Raw genomic sequence first — 19,535 nt, 5'->3', positions numbered from 1 at the left:
TAAAGCTTTCGCCATTATCAGGCATTGCTAGCAATTTAGCTATGGAAATGTTTTTCAGCCGATGTAACAGGGCTTTTGGGAGCCTACTTGCATCATGTGAAGTATGACTCCTAGTCACAGGAAGTGTCTACAACACATGTAACTAGACCACTTGGGATCTGCAATTGTGGATCCACCTTCACAGCTGGTTGGAACCAGAAACCCCCTTTCCCTGCTTTGGTTTATTTCACTCCAGCATGACACTCAGTTGGGGGTGTTTGTTTTTATTGACCTTTCCCTGGCGGGAGTCAATGACACACCGGTAGTGGCACAGGACAAGGTCAGCAGGGAGAAACACCTTCCATTCCGCTGGCTGGAAGGGTTGAAGTCCAGGGGTTTAGGCCTAAAGCCAAGCTTTGATTCACAAACACAACCTCGGATGTTAGCCTCTGCATTCTATTCCCATAACTTGAGCAGGTTCATTCTCCTGAGGGGGTAAATTTCCCTGCACGCATGAATAATAAAGCAGAACTATTCCCCTCAATCAACAGCACCCACCTCTAAGATGGCATCTGTTTCTGCCATGGTGGTCTTCCTTCAACCATATTTGGTCTGCTTTGATGGAGTGCTGCTGCAGCTAGTTGGCACTTATAAAATGGGAATTCTAGTGCCAGATTGGACTAGAAAATTGAGATTTAATATCTTAAGAGTATGGTTGAGGTTAACCACCATCATGTGCTGTATAAGATGGGTTTTGTACCCCACCAGTCATGCAGTGAACAAGAACAGTGGCCAAGTTCAGTATCTAGAATTGTCTCAATCAAAACAAGAGGAAGGCTCTATATTTAAAAAAAAAATTTTAGTGTAGGTGCTTGTCTAAAGGTTTCTCACTTCAGTGCTAGAGCCAATTACATCCCAAAGACTTTTGCTACCTTTGATCTTATTTTCATTGCTGGGTGAGCAATAAATATTCGTATGCCTGCATGTGGCTGTTAGAGCCCGGCTTGCTGTGGACTGAATCCTGCTCTCATGTGGGGTTTGCATTATCTGAAGCAAGAGGTGCAGTTTGCTCATCTATCTTCCTCCTCCTCACCTGGGATCTGACCCTACTTCCCTCAACAAAACAGGGCGACAGAACTAGATTTCTCCAGCAAGGGATGAAGTGGTGTTGGTGAACCTGGTTCGAGGAGGATGGTGCTACAGGCAGGTCTGGCCTCAGCTCCTGCAACTGCCCCTGCCTGTACTTGACTCATTAGGAGGGGCTCAAGGCTGGAAGCCAAGCCTAGTGCAAGCATGGAGGCTAGCCTTGTCTTAACCATTACTCCTGTTCTCCCACCTCAAGGGACAGGCAGAACCAGACAGGCCCCTGCCCTCAGTGACACACTCTCTACACTGCAGTTCAGAAGCAGCGTAGGCTCTCAATCCACCTGCCCCAGAGCAGCCTGAAGAGCTGTAGATAGACTGACCTGATTTTTCTGCCTGCTGTACTCCAGGAACAGAACTGGGCAGAAGAGTTGGCCTATATAAACCATACATTCCAGGAACTTAACATAGTTACTCAGCCTGCACAAGAGAGAGAAATAATGCTTATACGTGTCATGTCAGTGGCTCGCCCAGTCAGTTTTAATATAAGACCTTGAACTACTTTTTTTCCTATATGTCTACACCCTTAACTTCAGTGAGGGTAGAAAGGGAGAGAACGGGTTGTGAAGCGACAGCATAGCTTGGCCAGCAGGGTCTGAAGGTTAGGCAATGTGTAAGGAAGCAGCCCGGCAGAGTGGCAGTTGTAGGGCAGCTGCCCAGCTCCACGTTCTCGGTTACAAGGCTGCTGCTGTAGGGGATTGTGCAGGCAGCACTGACGTGTAGGGCCAAAATGTGCAAGAGCTGAGACAGAACAGACTGGCCTTGGCTCAGCTGAGTGCAAATAAGCCACTGTGTCCCACTGCTTTAAACTGAAAACAAACAGCCCAGGCACAGGGGACTTTAACCCTTTGCCCAACCTGCCCCTTCTGTCAGTTTGACTAGCCCCCTCCCCTGATACCAAAAGGCAACTTTTCTGCTCCAGCTGATATAGGGGGAAAGTCATAGAGGCAGCAGATGTGATAAACAGAGACCTGCTTTCACTCCATAACCACACCAGGGCTCAGGCCCAGTTCCTGCACAGCAGTGTGTGGTGAAAAGAAGCCTCTACACCATATTATGCACCAAGGCTCCTTTTCACAGGCGCAGCACTGGTCAGGCAGGGGGCAGCTACTTCAGATCAAGCCCAAGGGCTGCTACAGGCAGAGGGTAGGCCAAAGAATAGGGCCTTTGGCCAGCCCGGACTAAAGTGTACAAGTGGGCCCAGGCTCAATCATACCCCAGCTGTGTGCTTCAGTGAGTGGCAAGTCAGAGGTGGCTGCCCAGCCTTAGGCAAGCTGATCCCAGATCAGCAGTGCAGCAGCCTCTTCTTCCAGCAGACCCCACCTCCTTAGTGCTTTCAAATGTTTCACTCTGGGGAGCCTCAGACTGTGAGCTGCAGCTCACAGTTGGTCCAGGCACAGTTTGAGACTCCCTGGCCTAAACCCTCATCAGGCCAGCCCCTTGTGTTCTCCATTTCCACCTTCTACTGCTTTCAGACCAGGTGCTGCCCCATCAATCCACACAATTACACATGCCCGTCACTCTATTTCCTTTATTTTACAAGTGCAGCTTTAACAATGATATGAACATGCAGAAAACAAGTTACTCGAGTCAGCAGCACCCTAGAGAGGAGAGAATGCAGGGGACACTTGTTGGCCAAACAGATGGAAGAGAGGAGGCCTCTGGGCAAACACTAACTTGAAATAGGTGGAGAGATCAAACCTCCAGCAAGAGCTGTCACTGCCCAGAGGGCTCTCTCCTGCCTACCATCCACCCCTCCCTTTGCAACAGCTGGAGGGCCTCAGTGCTGCTCATTCACAGGATAGCAGAATTTCAACACACACACACACACACACACACAGTCACTTTAGTGACCTCTCCCCTGAAGTCTGTAGCCATCCACTTGTCCCATTTTCACCAAGCCCAACAACAGCACTGAGCCAATCCTATGCAGTGGGCAAATCAGCCCCTGACCCCTCCTCGCTCCCTAGGCACGATTCAGCTCTAGCGCCTCCCCCAAGTTAGGAAGGCCACAAAGCCCCTTCCCAGCTCATTTGAGCAGCAGTGGTGACTAGTGGAGCAATGTCCTCTGATAACCGAAATGGATTTGTACCAGTGTGGACTGGGAGGAGTAAAATCCTTCTCGGTTGTAGATAAAATGGTGTTTAATTGGCACATTAGCCTCTACTCCAAAGACCAAGGGTGAAGGCAGGCCTTACTGGGGAGCGCTCCCCACGGCAAACAGAGGAAGGCTAGGAAAGCGTTACAAAACAAGCCAACTGTTCCTACAGGAGAGCAGAGCAGTCATGCAGGAAGAGTTAAGGGACTTACCCAGTGAACAGTGCTGTATTACTGAAGATAGGACCAATACCCCACATGCCACAGCTGATCCACCCTCTGGCAATTTGCCTAATAAACACAGGGGGGTGGGTCCTAGCCAGGGAGCTGTGTCCTGTAAGAGTTTTACAGGTGCAGCTTGCTTTGGAGCAGGTACATCGGGGAGGGAGGGTCAGGGGGAGACAGAAGATGGAATTTTGCTCATAAAGGCTCCCACTGCTCAGTTTCAAAGCAGGAGTTGGGAGGACAGCTCCACTCCTGTCACAACTAGACTGGTTCTTAACCAAGGACTGGGGTTAGGGGGTCCTCAATTGACAGTCCCAGGAGATGTTCAAACATTGCTTTAGCCTGACTTGCGCAGCCTTTTTTTGCTTTACCCCCTCCTCTCTGCCAAGCAAGGTCCTCGCGGTCTAGATCAATGTGAGCCAGCTGGCTACATGTCTGGCAGGCGCTGCTGCTGCAAACTGATACGAGGACCTTGCATTGTGCTGGACTGACAACAGCGGGGATGCCAGTCATGAAGCTGCTTCTAGGGCAAGTTCACTTGGGGATGACAGGAGTGTTTACTCGCCCAAGGTCAGGAGATGACCCTTCCCTCCCCCCGACCCATGCACATCCTGCCCCATTCCATGGCCTGTCTGAAGGGAGTGGAGGGGAAAAAAAAAAAAAGAGAGGGGCTCAGTTGAATTTAGCCTTGGAAAAGTCCATTTCTGGATGCTGCTCCATGAACCTGCAAGAAAGAAAGGTGCACAAGTGAACGAGCTAGGCAGGCTGCATGCTACTTAATGCTATTCTGCAACATTTAACGCACACACACAGTAGAGAGCTTGACATTTCCTAGGCACTGTTCAATCTATCCTCCCAACAGCTCCTGTATAGTGGGGACGCATTAATCCCCTCTTCTACATAGGAAGAGGATAGCAATGCCCTCTCTGCTGTCACTTTCACTTGCTACCATGATGGCTGCTGCCCTCCCCTTCCCCAGGCCTGCAGGTCTCACATTAGCCATGTTGATTTGCAGAGCTTCCCGTGCAAGGAACCCTGGACACCACCTCACTCCTTCCTGCTCCTGTTAATAATATCAGTAACGTTACCCAGTCATCAAGGCCAACAGGTGTAAACGAGCAACGGTTATTAATGGGACACACCCTTGGGAACTGTTACCTTCAGGGCAGACATGTAGCAGCTGCGCTGTTGATAATGGGGGTGAGGGGATTCTGATCTAAACTTAAGACATACTACTTAGACATATTACTGGGGTTGTTGGAGATGGCTCCGCTACTGTGGTGGTGAGAACAGTAGCAAGAGAAGGATGGCACAGAAACCCAGCTCCAGTAAGCTGTATGTCAGCAGAGAGAAGGAATCTAACTGGGCCAGACAGTCTAAACTTCATGCCCATTCTCCACCAGTCAAAGAACACTGGGACTAAGCTTACGGAGAACATTCAACAAGTGATCTTGTGTACAAGAGATCCTGTCTACACTGCTCAGGGAAGCAAGGGCAAGCCCAGATTCTTCCTGAGGGGTGAGGAGAGAGACAGTCTCAGTTTAGGGTCTGATGTACGTTTTGGAACAACAAGTCATCGCACTAGAAGCGCACAGCACATAAACCTGATGGACCTTTAGCTTGAACAAGCCCCTATGGTGCAGATCAAAAAAACATCAGTAAAGTCTGCATCTGTGCAGAAAAACCAAGGAAGGTGAGATGGCAGCAGGAGAAACTGTCCTGCTACACTAATCCTTGTTTCACCCCAGGGAAAAGAGGCGGTTTTGCATTTACAAGGGGAAGCTGCATGACCCACAGTTACCCTTCCTCTCATCCCCAGCAGATGTGGGCACTGACCCCACATGGCCTTGGCAGGAAAATTACTCACAGGAACTCCAAGGTGCAGTTACGCCAAACAGAGCTATAAAGATATAAATGTGCTATTGGCTTGGAGACAGCTGTCTAATGTAGGATGTGTGGGGGAGGAAAAGTTATCTGGGCTACTAGGTTGAGAGAGATAAATGAGCTTTTACATGATCTCAGTGGCTCCATAGAGACAATACCTCCAGCCCAGACACCACCTGCTGTATCTTACTCCCTGCACTTGAAGCTAGCCCTAGAGCAGGGCTGTACAACACAGCACAATTCAGTATGTTCCCATCCCAACGATGAGGGTCAATGTCTAAAACATTTCAACTGAATTCTGCAAGTGAATGCAGACAGGCTCAAGGCCAAACCCATCTCATGCGCTGTCAGTCATTCTTCCCCCTCCTATTACTCCATGACATATGGCTGACGCACAAAATTGCTCAAGGGAGGTGGGGAAGAAAGTACCCATGGATGAATTCTCGCTACGCACTTTTTCAGTATATCCTGCTTCTTCTGTTCATCAGACGTGGGGAGCCCCATGGATTTCTGACGTTGATCATACATCATTTTCTCCACCATGCTGCGAGTTTCACTGTCCAGATCTGACAACTAAAACCCAAGGAGATTCTGTTATAGATGGAGGAACAAACCATAGGCCCCATGGCCTACATACAGAACCTCTGCTTACAGTGAACTAAGACAGAGTAAAATTTCAGTGCACCATAGCATGCAAACTACAGGCCTACTTATATAGCAACTGACCTATAAATCCAACTGCACTCACTGCAATAAGGTTTTGCTGGATTCAGATTACATGGTAGGGTAGCTTTCAAGTAGCCAACACAATCTCATGCTTTTGAATGATTTAACTTGCTAGATCACCTCTTTCTAGTTATGCCAGCCATACCCCCAGTCAGGGAATACACTCACAGTCTCTCACAAATATTCTGTTACAGTCATACTCTGATCCAAACACTGTTCCATGAGGAGGCTCCTCGTGTTTCTTTGAACAGGCACCCTACACCCCCCTCCAGGTGAACACTCACTGGATTCTATAGGAGCAAACGTCTCTGGAGTAACATTGAACGCATGGGATATGAAGTCAGGGGAAGGGGTTTTCCTTATTCAGAGTAGAGGTTTCTTCTCAGACTAATGCAACACTGTCACCATGGGCAGTGACAAATTTACACCTTGTTTTCCCTGGACACAAGAAATCCTGCAGTCCCACTTCTAATTCAGACCAGGTCTCTCATGGGGCAGTGTGAAGAGTTGCCTGCCACGCTTCTTATAGTTCCATAGATCAATATTTCTCCCAAGTCTTCATCCCCTTTGGATTCTGTCCCCTTTGGCTCCATTTACTTTGCTTGCAGAGTGAATACATGGTAGAGGCCAAAAGGTTTAAGAATGCTGTGATCAAGTTCACAGCCCCTCTTCACTGTGGCTAATGGGGTGACAAACAGATATTACCTTTGAGTTCTCTGGGTTAATTTTCTTGGTGTTGATTTCTGGGTCCGTGGGAACTAGCTTGCTCCACCATTCCATCTTGTTGATCTGAAGAGGAGAGGTGGCAGTAAAGAACACTTCACAAACAACACGTTCTCTGGAAATGCTCATATGGGGTATTTAGGGGGGGTTACTTTTTTGTTACAAAGAAACAGAGTCGCTGGAATCAAACCCAGCTTGTGTAGCCCTTAACTGACCATGCCCATCCGAAGATAAAGCCTGGATATAAAAGGCAGCTTTCCCATTCTCAATCACCTCAGTTTAATCCCAAATGTCAGGAATTACCACTGGTAGCAACAATCTGCAAGGAGACAGCGTCCAGAATGGGCAAACCCATGTTCCTATTATTAATCAACTAGAACTGAAATGGCATAAAAGGAACACTACCACACTGAAACCTGCCAGCACATGACACCAGCTGTGCCCAGATGTTCACATACCACAGGTGAAAGACAGACCAGCACTTCACTCCGATAATGCGCTCAACTTTAAAAGAAAAGCTGACTCCATTCTCAAAAAGTGAGTGACCAATCCAGGAGCATGGATCAATTAAAAGTTACAGCTGAAAATCTCGTCAGACTCTGGTCCTCAAAAATCTGATGTCCCTAAGTGGAGTAGTATATAGGCTCAAGCAATACTGTACCAAAGAACAGGAGTGAAAATACAACCTTAACTCTCAAGGTTCCTGGCTCTGGGGGATGTATAACAGACATGAGCCTGAATGCTATCACTGACTCACCCTGCTGTACCTTGTACAGGATGTGAGAGAAAGTTCCAGACCTGAGCCGTTCTTTTTAGGTGACAAAACTGAGGCCTGGTCTACGCTAGGAAATTAGGTCAGTATAACTATGTCACAGTAAAAAATCAACACCCCTGAGCAACACGATTAAACTAACCTAACCCCTGTGTAGACAGTGCTAGATCCATGGGAGAATTCTCCTGTTGACTTAGCTACTGGCCTGACCCAGTATGGCGTTTATATTCTTACCTTCTCCAGGTGCACGGTGACTATTTTACCATCCTCAATCAGCCAGGAGCTCTCCTCCACCTTCACTTCATTGTATAGGTCTCCTTCAATCACTGGGGGGTGACCCTTCAGCCCCACTTTCAGGTGCCGTCTCTGAATGTCCACCACCACATCCTTCCCCTTCAGCCGGAAGTTCACCTTGAATGGTATGGCCAGCTGGATAGGAGAGAGAGGGAGAAAGAGGGATCAGAGAGCTCTCTCACTTCCCCTTGTGTTACTGCTCCAAGACTCTCTACCTTGAGTTCATCTGAGCTACAAGATATATGCCAGTGCAGGACATGCTCTTTGTGCATTAAATATATGGATTCTGTGGGGACTGAAGCAGAAATCTGGCAAGATGATGCCTGACAGGTCTCAAGTGGGTCACAAAGGATGAGCAAAATATGAGTGCGGTCTCACTTCAACAAGGTCAAGATTGAGGCAGGATGACAAAAGGGCCTCAAAGCATCTTACCTGCCAAGCTCTCTCCCATTATTGGTGTGCTACAGCTAAACACTGTTAACGGTTATCTTCTTGGACAACCAGAATACAAAGCATATCATTGAGCTAGCTGACCTTGCTACTGATCAACAGCTGCACAGTTCATAGCAGTGCCTGCCCTAAAGTTTCAAGGCTAGAATTCCTCACATCCCCAGTCAAAGGCAGCACTTACATCCAGTTCAGAAAGGGTCTGTGTCCACCTATAGTTTGGAAGATCAGCCCCATTCCCAGAGTTTGGTTTAAGTTTTCCTTTATCCTTCTCATCTTCTTCCTCATCATCTGTCTCCTAAACAGACAATTTAAGCATCAGTAAAGAGGTTTTCAAGCCTGCATATACATTTCACTAGTAAGAATGGCTCTTTAAATTCATATGGGATCTTCCAGTTAATTATGTGTTTGATGGCCAAGGCACTCCATGTAGATCCAGTCCAGAATTAGAAGGCAGAGATTTCCCTTTTAAAGCATCAGATTTTTAAAAAAAATAGGGAATGTCTTTGAGAATCCGTTGCATTCGCCAAATGGGCGGGGAGTACAGATGGCAGAAGCACTGAAGACCTCCAGTGCATGCTCTCACAGAGGATACTCCACACCGTTCAGATGGCACACTCCCCCACATACTGAGAGGCCACCTCAATGTTGTTCAGATGCACACTTCCCCCTCCCCAGATCTGAGGAAGACTCTGGGAACACATTACCTGTTTACTGGGCTCTGGAGATTCCGTTTGATTCTCACACGGTTTCAGTGAGACATCTTTGGGCTCATCTTGTTTTTGCTCTTTTTTCTGTTAAAAACCCAAACATCCCAGACTGATTATCTGATGTCTGTGAAATTCTGACAAATGAAATGTACTAATACAGCACTAGGTGGCCCCATTTCCTTCTTTAGATAAAGCTGCAGGCCTGTGCATGACTCAGAACTACAGGAAACTTGGGGGGGGGGGGAGAAAGAGAGGGAATTTCCAGCTCTACTGCACCATGTAACAGGAAAGCCCCACTGTCCAAGAGGCAGACTGGCATGGCATCAGCCCACCTCTGCTCCTTTCCCCAGTGTAACTGCAGAGAGAGTTACTCAGCGACCGTGCCAGAGCGCTCTGTTGCAATTAGAGCACTTGCTGAGGGCACTGGGGCAAAGTACCTTGTAAGAGAACCAAGGAGAAGAAAGATTGGGCAGGCTTAGATTAACTTGGAAATGCAACAGCTGCTCCAGTCTGGTATTCTGGATATTTGAACAAGCACCAAGTTTCTAACTGAATTATACCAGTCACTACTGATTGGGTTGCACACAAGCCAACCAAGAAGGCTGGCTCTAGCCCCATACAGTCTCCCTTTAAAAGGCACATAGTGCGCACACAAATGCTCACCATACTGAGCTCTCACCTGGTCAATTTCCTGTTGCAACCTTTCCGCCTCTTCCTCTGTAAGCTCCTTGATCCTTGGCTCATTATCTTCCTGCTTCTTTTCTTTAGCGAGTTTGGCAGCTCGCTCTGTCTTTTCACGCCGTTCTGCCTCTTGCCGGGCCTTCTTCTCCTTCCGCTCTTTCTGAGCCAGCTTGTTGTGGTGGTTGAACGTCTCCGTGATTAACTGAAAGAAAGGAGCCCAATGATGGATGAGTTTTAAGAATTCACCACGAACCTGGGTGGCAGCAGCTGAAGGGAGACTCCACCTCCCGCATAAGTCTACTGCAGAGGAGACACGTTCCTCAAAAGCACTGACCTAGGGACATTTCCCTCTCTTTTCATCCCATGATTTGAAGTGGTGTCTGACAGGATATCTGGGAAAGTTCAGAATACTTTCCAAGTCCCTGCCCATAGAAGAAAAGTACTCCTTGAGCCGGATTCTCCATTGCTCTGTACCTTGTGTAGTGTAAAATCCTACCATTGGATTTGGCAGTGTTTAACAGCTACTTTGCAGAGGTGAAAGTGCAATGGAGATTCAGGACCCTAGTTTGTATACCCAGCTCTGTGCCAAGGATTTGTAGTCTCACCTTAAACTATTCATGTAGTCTCTGTGCCTTACTCATCTGTAAAGTGAGAATACTGACCAGGAGGCTCTGATAACTAGCGTTTGTCAATGCTTTGAGAACCCCCCGTGGAAGAAGTTATAGGTGTATAATGTGTTATAACTGGATCCGGATGCTTTCCAGGTGGAGTACACAGAAGGCCTTTCCCCATCTGAAGCGTCCCCGTATACTAGATGGATAATTATCCAATTTAATATTTAGATAGTAAGCTATTTAGGGTGGAGACCTTGCATTCATACTATTCTTTGTAAACACCTTGCATTGTTGGCAGAATAGGGAAAAAGAAATAACAATGAATACTTAAAAACCTAGAAGCATCAATTTTTACCTGAAAGCTATAGTTTGTCGGAAAGAGATTTGAAAACCAAATTATATCACTTGGGAACAAATTACCATATAACCCTGCTCCAGGAGCACTCAAGAAAGGCAGAATATCGAGGTCTGTGATGTAAATGGCTGCACTGCTTGGAGGGAGAGTTGAGTAAACAGGCAGGAAGTCAGAGGAATAACCCAGCTGTTGATAAAGCCAGAGGTACTGTGCGAGGCAGCACGTAGTGAAAACACAGTTCTGCTATGGAAGACACACTAGCTCTTCAGACAGAGGAAAGAGAACATCTGGGGAGAATGTGATGCAAGGCAGGCGGGAGCAATGCTGGGTACCCCTGGCAACCATCACAGATAGGAATCAAAGGGAGGAAGAGATTCCTTATATCAAAGGGTAGGAGTTTAACCAGAGGAAGTTCCAAGGATGTGATCGGCACTTATCAGGGTGAACTGGCCCAAAGCAGCTCAGAGATTCTGGACCTCAGCTAATTATACAACTGACTGCAAACCAGTACAGGGGGAGAAGGATACAATTATTATTAAATCTTTATGTACACAGCAGAAGTGCAGAACTCTGTTCCCTCTAAGCAGCCCACCACCCAGGAGTGAATCACGCACTTGATTAGCAGAGCCAGAGCAGCATGTGCTCAGGTGCCCCTCCCCCCGCTGCTCTGCAGCCACATTGCTCTTGCTACCGGCTTCGGGCAGCCCCCGTGCCTCTGGGCCCTGCGCCGCCGGAGCAGAGCAGCTGGAGACGGGGAGGAGAAGTGCCCGGCCGGCGGCTCAGGGTCCGGAGGCACGGGGGCTGCCCGAAGCCAGTAGCGCTGGCTCGGGCAGCGTGGCTCTTAAACAGAGCCAAAGTCTGAGTCCGGGGAGGAGCAGAGCAGCTGGAGCCGGGGAGGAGAAGTGCCCGGCCAGGGGCACAGGGTCCAGAGGCATAGGGGCTGCCTGAAGCCCGAGTGCTACCAGCTTCATAGTTTGCCAGGCAGCCTCCAGACCCTGCGCCCCCGGCTGGGCACTTCCCCTCCCGGGCTCCAGCTGCGCTGGGGAAGCGCCGGCCGGGGACGCAGGGTCTGGAGGCTGCCTGGCAAACCGTAAAGCCGGTAGCGCTCGGGCAGCCCTTTTCGCGTGGCTGGGAGGGAGGAGGGGGAGTTAGGGCAGGGACTTGGGGGAAGGGGCAGGGAAAGGGCGGAGTTGGGGCGGGGCCGGGGGTTGGGAAAGGGGCGGGGCTAGGGCCCGTGGAGTGTCCTCTTTTTATTTTTTAAATATGGTAACCCTACACATCTCCACGGGGGCGGCACAGGGCTCAGAAGCAGGAGAGCTGCCGTGGTTTGAATGAGCCTTCTGGCGAGTGAGTGCCTTAAAGAGACAATGCATGGTCTGACTTCCCCAGCAGCCAGCTTGCACACACTGACTCTGTCTCACACACACACAGTCTCTGACACATTCATCTCCCAACACATACTTGTGTTGGTGGTGGTACTTCCTGCAATGCACATATATTCTCTGTAATTTTATTCTTTCAAAGTGCTGTTATTTTTGTTTCTGGACTGGTCTGTGCATTTCATAATTTTATTTCTCTCTTATGCTTAAAATGTAATTCTTTGAGTAGTGAGCTCTAAAATGCCTAACCTGTCCTGGCTGGAGTAATTATCCCTATGGTAATTTTTTAATTAGGTTTTTTGTTTCTACTAGTGACGCAGATCTGCACATTACCTCAATAGTGGTGCACATAACAAAATTCATTTTGCACATGGATGGAAAAAATTAGCGGGAACACCTGCCTGCAGTACCTTCTTTGATATGATATTCAAAACACACCCCCTCTGTTGCATACACAGAAGTGGAATTGAGTCTCCAAAAAGCCGAAAGGATGGTACTACTAAAATACCATTCTAATTCATTTCGGGGAGGGGAAGTGAAAAGGAGGCAGATGTGGCACAGGGTAACACTGGCACTTTAAAAGGGAAGAGGCCAGTGCACCTGCAACTGGTCAGTTGACCCCAAATTAGGCTTAAGAGAGGGCATCTGGGCACTAGAGGGCAGGAGATTGGGAGAGTCAGAACAGGTGAATGGTGGCTGAATCTCAGAGAGACAGACAGGAAGCAGCAAGGAAGAGGTTACAGGAGTTGCTTGGAAGAGAGCTGAATTCAGATAAGAGCTAGAACAGAACTGCTGGTGAGAACTCACTGAAGTGGGGGATCCTAGATGAGTGGAAGGCATGGGCAGTGGCTCCTAGGAAAAAGGGGATGATACAGCTTGGTCAGAGGAAGCCTAAGCCTGGAAGAAAGAGGGTTGATGCAGGAAGTGGATCCCCTGCCAAGGGGAAGGCCTTACAGGTAGGAAGGCCTAGAGGAACACTGTAGGAGGGAGAGCTCTTGGGGCAAACACCTGAGTGAAGGGCTGCAAGAAGACTGGTTACCCACAGGCAGGAAAAAGGGATTCTAGATTGGTGTAAAAAGAATTTGGAACAGAGTGCTGCTAGTAATATGGCAGAGCTAAACCTGAAGAGGGGAATGGGGGGAAAAAAATAACACTGTATCTTCATACATGTACTGTGGAAACTGCAGAATGGTTTTACTACAAGGTTTTTGGGGAATTACTGCACTGGTGTATACCAATTATGCCCAGGGGCAACTTTGTATCCGAGACAGATTATTGTTCCCTTCATGTGTGGATAAAAAGGGGAAACTGAGGCTGGGAAAACCTGACAGGCCACAGCCTGTTGCGGGGGTGCTGCTTGAGGTGAAGCTGCCTTATGAAAAGGTTTTCTCCAGAATCTTTCTCCATCCACAAAAGAGGAATCAACATTATGGTTTCCCTGCCTCTACAGCTAGTCAAATTCCAAGCTATGATCCCAAAGAGTGTGTGAAAGAGGCTCAGTGTTCTTTCCCAAACGGAGGTGGGAGAAGCATGCTATTTCTGTCCACCGTATGCCTAACCCACATCTCAGGGACTGAGATCAGGGCACTGACACATACCCGGCAGCAAGTGGCAGGGTGTTATGTAACCATTTGACTGTGGAATTGGCTCTGTTTCAAGTGTCTTTGCTGTTGGAAGACCCTTAAAGTTGCTTCAGCATTTGAATAGCCATGAACAGAAGCACAAAATCTGTATTTGCATGTAGTATAGTTTACTCTCTGTATAGTGACTTGTCAAAGACTTGCCCTTACTGAGGAATGAATCCATAGTGAGGATTGATTTAGTTGGGGATTAGTCCTGCTTTGAGCAGGGGGTTGGACTAGATGACATCCTGAGGTCCCTTCCAACCCTGATATTCTATGATGATTTTAAAAACAAACCCTCAGTCAAGCACAAGAAAGTCCTTTTAAAAAAAAAAGGGGGGGGGGGGGGGGAGCATGTATTCTCACCTCCCATGTCAGCATAATTCCCCTTACCCCGCCATCACAAAAGCTTCACCTTGGTGCTGAGACCACGCACAAGACATTTCAGTCCCAAAGGAAACTTTAGCATAAGGACGGGTAGTGGGAGAATGGGATAGAGCAGTCTGGCGTCTTCAAACCTTTGTTGGGGGGCACTATGTTGTGAAAGGCAGAGGAAGTCATGTTTTGTATGCAATGTCTTTCAGAGGATCACAAAGCACTTTACAAGAGAATTAAATCTTATCTTTCTCTTACAGGTGGGAAAACTAAGGTATGGCTGCTAAGTGATTTGACTTGCTATGTAACTTTTGACAGTACAGCATAGAAGCCAGGAGTCCCAACTTTTAGTTCCCAACTCTAATCACTACAGGTGTCAGTCATCTGAAATTCTATTCAGAGTGCTAATCACATTTTCTTTCTATAACTATATGCCCATCCCTTTCTGATCCTGAAGATTTCTAGTCCCTCTCTCCCCAGACTAAGGGGGAAAGAGGAGTTAATCTTTTGCATCATTTTCATCCTAAAGTTTCTTTTTCCATTTCACAGATTAGGCAGCATGTATACATTATGCAGCATTGACAAAGCCATATGGCAGTGGTTCCCAAACTCTGGCCTGCAGATCAGCAGTGGTTGGTAGAGCACTTAATGGTGGCACACAGAGAATTTGTTCCTCACCTCCACTTGCTAAACTGCATTAAAGCATCTACAAATCTATTTAATAATTTCCCAATACTGATTTTTTTTCCCCCCATGCAAGAATTGCTGTAGTTGCCTGCCACAGATGTTATCCAGTAGCCAGTAGGAGGGGATGTGGTCTGTATGGAAATTAATGTTTCCATGAGATGCTACTAAAATATAGTCCACACTGTGAAGAAGTTTAGAACTCCAGCTATGTAGCTAACTACAGAAGCCATTCAGAAAGTTTGGGTACTTCATATTTGAGCACTTAGGTCTATTGTGAGATTAAATATGAAATGTAGTACTCTGCAGTAGGGTCAGGAATGCCAGCCTGCTGGAATCTGAAGGGTCCAATTCTCCCACACCCACACAGCGACCACCAGCCTCACACCAACACTGTCGTACCCTGCAGCTCAGAGACAAAGTGGCAATTGCATATGCTGTGAGACGGACTTTGTGCTTTTTCTGAAATGAACAAACAAGGTAACCTGGGGTTATCAATCCTGCAGTGTCTGTCACAGTTAAATCAGTACGTCTGGCAGGCTTGCTTTCCAAACAAGCCTTTGGCCAGAGCATAGGCAAAAAAAAAACAACAACCTTTCACCACTGATGCCACTTGCACAATCAAACATGCTCAGCTGTGGATGGGGCAGTTTATTATTACCTTGTTTCCTTAATATGTTTCAGTAGTTTCATAGAAAGTCAGGCCCACAGAGCAGTGAAAAAGAATCAGATGGCAACAGGAGAGCACACTGAGGCAGAGCAGTAACTGGAGAATATGGAGAACTCAGTCTCCACAGAAATGAGTGTTTCCAGATAGGACATAGCTTGCTCCAGGTATGGCAGAAATCAGTCATGAACACATGGGGTGAGTTACCTTCTCTGCTACTCCCTCTTCTCCTCCTATGAAGAAATCAGTTTTACGTCTGAGGAAACTGAAGAATGTGTTCACAAGCTGAAAGACAAAAGAGGGGCAGTTTCAGGAGACTTGAAATAAAGACTTCAACCTACCCAAGAAAAAACAAACAAAGTAACTTTGCTCTTGGCCTGCCAGGACATCAAACTGCCGCCAGATCAACAGGCGACGCTAGTTCCCATCAGTACTTCTGGCCTCAGCAAGGAGAGATTTTTGATGTTCTGTACTGTAATCCCCAGCCAAGTCTACCTGGAGATCTGTTTAAAGCTTGACATCAAACGCCTGTATCTATGGGCTTGTCTATACTTACCGCGCTGGTTCGGCGGCAGGCAATCGAACTTCTGGGTTCGATTTATCGCGTCTAGTCTGGACGCGATAAATCGAACTCAGAAGTGCTCCCCGTCGACTCCGGTAATCCTGCTCGCCGCGAGGAGTACGCGGAGTCGACGGGGGAGCCTGCCTGCCGGGTCTGGACGGGGGTAAGTTCGAACTAAGGTATGTCGACTTCAGCTACGTTATTCACGTAGCTGAAGTTGCGTACCTTAGTTCGATTTGGGGGTTTAGTGTAGACCAAGCCGCACACACCCCAAATCATTCCTCAGCTCTGAGCAACGTTGTAGTAGCCATACGAGACCTTATGTGATCATGTCTTATTTGTTTTTACAAGAGACTACAGCACACTTACTTAAATATGAAGAATTATAAACTGCAGCTATACTTGTAAGAAGTCAAGCACACATGACTCAGTATCCTGGACTTCACTAAATAAATGAAGAAAATTAATCTGTAAAATTCTGTAATTCACAATGGCCAACAATGCAAACTAGGGGCTTAACATCTACACGCTGGTTTAATAAAGCCAGGCTGTTGCACAGCTCCAAGAAAGTCTGTAGGTCTTGAAATACAGTTGTTACAATCCCTTATTACTTTTTCCTAATCTTAGTAGTATCACACTGAGCAAATTTTTTAATCAGCAGTCTGGTGAATGAGAGAACTATTTGAACAAGTATCCTCATTTCCAGGCCATAGACCAAGCAAAGTTCTCCCTGTCCAAGGAAAAGATAAGTGGACTCAATAGAAGCAGAGACAAATAGCTGCTCTAATATGGCACAGCTAAAGGACAGCATTGCATAATGGTCCAGATGCATGGGATGCAAAAAGAAGAAATTGCTTCTGTAGGGCCCTACTAAATTCATGGCCATGAAAAATGCATCATGGAGGGTGAAATCTGGCCTCCCCCCACGAACTTTGGTCTGTTGTGTGCTTTTACCCTATACTATACAGATTTCACACCGGAGATTAGCTTTCTCACACTGGGGGTCCTGATCCAAAAGGGAATTGCAAGGGGGGGGGGGTGTCACAGAATTGCCACCCTTACTTCTGCGGTGCCTTCAGATCTGGGCGGATGGAGAGAGGTGGCTGTTAGCTCAGCTCTGAAAGATGCACACTCCCAGCAGCAGTGCAGAAGTAAGGGTGGCAATACCAGGCCATCCATCCTTACTTCTGTGCTGCTGTCTTCAAAGCTGGGCAGCCGGAGAGTGACGGCTGCTGACTGAGGGCCCTGTTCTGCAGGCAGCAGTGCAGAAGTAAGGGTGACTATACCATCCTTACTTCTGCGTTGCTGCTGGCGGTGGCTCTGCCTTCAAAGCTAGGCTCCCAGCCAGCAGCCACCACTCTCCAGCTGCCCAGAAGGGTAGCAGTACCCCCCCTCCACTACAATAACCTTGCAACCCTGCAACTCCTTTATGGGCGAGGACCCCTAAAATTACAACACCGTGGTTTAAATAGCTGAAATCATGAAATTTACTATTTTAAAAATCCTATGAATGTGAAATTAGCCAAAATAGGCCACGAAGTTGGTAGGGCCATAGACATCTCACACATGAGAAGACTAGACTATATAGGTATGTTTCAGCATGGCCATTTCTACAAGAAATTTAAAATTCCTGTGAGATGGGAGAGGAAAAGAAAATTGTGCTCACTGAGACTAAATCCTTGCCACACCTCAGGTGAAAGCTATGCTATGTCAGTAGGAAGTGCTGTTGCTACTACAGTTTCCCTGACTGATGTGGGCCTGAAAGCCATGGTAAACTAACCATCCTATTTATCTTCCTAGGTCATTTGAAATACCATGTAGCAGTCATCACATTTTGGGATGATTGTCAGTAAAGAAATCTCTGTCAACAGTGGCCAAAGAAACTGCTCATGTTTAAACAATTTTGTTTGCATCAGGGTTGCAACACTCGAAGCTGGGACTGGATGTCAGGGGATAGATTACTTGATAAATTGCCTTGTTCTAGTCACTCCATCTGAAGTACCTGGCACCAGTCACTGTTGGAAAATAGGATACTGGGCTAGACGAACCATAGGTCTGACTCAATATGGTTGTTCTTAGGGTCACAGCTCACCAGGGATAGGGCTCAATGACATGAGTGACAAACCAGGAACCTGCCATATAGCTACTAATAAATGTAATGTAACTGCATTGGTCCCAAGATATTAGTGAGACAAAGTGGGAGAGGTAATATCTTTTACTGAACTTGGAGAATCATTTCCAGACCCAAAGAAGAGGTCTGTGTGGCTCGAGAGCTTGTTTCTCTCACTAACAGAAGCTGGCCCAATCAGAGAGATTCCCTCACCCACCTTGTCTCTCTAATACAGCTATTCAGTCAACTTACTTTTATATATTACATCCTTTGCTTGTATTTTGTCTATTGAAATTGTAACATGGGTGTGGATTTTGTTTTCTTGGCTGTCTATGAAAGCCATGTGTGTCAATGGCACCATATTAATGATAAATACAAGAGAAATACATTCAAATCAATGTCTTCCAGCCATTTCCACAGGCACCCTGTTTCCGGAGGACCAACACCGGACTCTAGTGGAAGCAATACCAATGTGGGTGGAGGCTGCTGGCAAACATCCTATCTCATGGAGCTGGAAGGGACCCTGAAGGGTCCTTGAGTCCAGCCCCCTGCCTTCACTAGCAGGACCAAGTACTGATTCTGCCCCAGATCCCCAAGTGGCCCCCTCAAGGATTGAACTCACAACCCTGGGTTTAGCAGGCCAAGGCTCAAACCACTGAGCTATCCCTCCCCCACATGGCAACCTCTGGGTCACCAACAGCAGCATTCAGTGCTTCTGAAAGGGCCAGGACACAAGCACCAGACCGACCCCTTCCTCTTTAGTGAGAGTCACCGTTTCCCTGCCGAAGTAGCCCAGCCCGTGGGCTGGAGGGGAAATAACAGCCACCTCAGATCCAGGGGAGAGACCACGTGGGCTTAACGCAGCCGCCGGAGCACGTGCACAGGAGCTGGGGGGGGGGGTAATCACAGCCCTGAAGCCCCGCCCCCATTTCACGCGGGCCCGGAACAGAGTCAGGGGCTCAGGGGGGAGGGGCGGCCTGACGAGCGCGTCCATCCGGGCGTTACCTCGCGCACGCCGCCCTGGTGCTGCTGGGCCATGGCCAACAACATCCCGTCGAAACGCTCCTCCTGCTCCGCCGCGTCCGCCGCGCTCGGCCCCATCATTATCCTGCCCGCCGCCTCTCCCGCTCCCGCTGCTGCCTCAGCCCCTCACACCGGAACCGGAACCCTCGCCGCTAAGCCCGCCAGCCAATCCTCGCGCCCAATCCCCCCCAGACCGCGAGGTGATTGGCTGTCGCCGCGGCCAATCAACGGAGAAGAGGCGGGAGCCCCCACACAAGGTTCGGCGCCTGGCGTTGGTTTCTATGGTTACTGACAACGTCCGGGGCCTTCCAGAAAAATCTGCGCAAGGGCCGCGTGGTCCCAAGAGGGAGGGGTCAAAGGTCAGGGGCTATAGGGGCATGATGGGAGTAAAGGGCCCTAGTTTTGGGGTGGGAGCCCTGGGGTGTCCGGGGAGTGGGGGCGGCTCCTGTATTAGGGTCAAAGG

The 19,535-nt window shown here is 48.1% G+C and overlaps 1 protein-coding gene across 1 annotated transcript; it reads right to left on the bottom strand.

The window, feature by feature from the left end:
- Nucleotides 1-3,971: 3,971 nt before the first annotated feature.
- NUDC (nuclear distribution C, dynein complex regulator) lies at nucleotides 3,972-19,218 on the bottom strand. Its single transcript, XM_034753907.1, has 9 exons — nucleotides 19,055-19,218; nucleotides 15,585-15,662; nucleotides 9,680-9,883; nucleotides 8,998-9,084; nucleotides 8,475-8,588; nucleotides 7,784-7,978; nucleotides 6,760-6,843; nucleotides 5,783-5,901; nucleotides 3,972-4,168 (listed from the first exon to the last, which is right to left on the bottom strand). Exons 1-9 carry the CDS (start codon nucleotides 19,151-19,153, stop codon nucleotides 4,117-4,119), a joined length of 1,032 nt encoding a protein of 343 aa, XP_034609798.1. The 5' UTR covers nucleotides 19,154-19,218; the 3' UTR covers nucleotides 3,972-4,116.
- Nucleotides 19,219-19,535: the final 317 nt, after the last annotated feature.

Source organism: Trachemys scripta, chromosome 20, assembly GCF_013100865.1.
Source record: "Trachemys scripta elegans isolate TJP31775 chromosome 20, CAS_Tse_1.0, whole genome shotgun sequence".
Classification (NCBI taxonomy): Eukaryota; Metazoa; Chordata; order Testudines; family Emydidae; genus Trachemys; species Trachemys scripta.
The sequence above is the reverse complement of the archived record's forward strand: the minus strand, read 5'-3'. Positions and strand labels throughout refer to the sequence as shown.

Coding starts and splice junctions, on each gene's coding strand:
- NUDC (XM_034753907.1), bottom strand. CDS start 19,153: ATGATGGGGCCGAGCGCGGCGGACGCGGCGGAGCAGGAGGAGCGTTTC. Junction 6,844..7,783: donor TCACCGTGCACCTGGAGAAG/GTAAGAATATAA, acceptor TCTCCTCTTCAG/ATCAACAAGATGGAATGGTG. Junction 4,169..5,782: donor AAGCAGGATATACTGAAAAA/GTGCGTAGCGAG, acceptor TCTTTCTTGCAG/GTTCATGGAGCAGCATCCAG.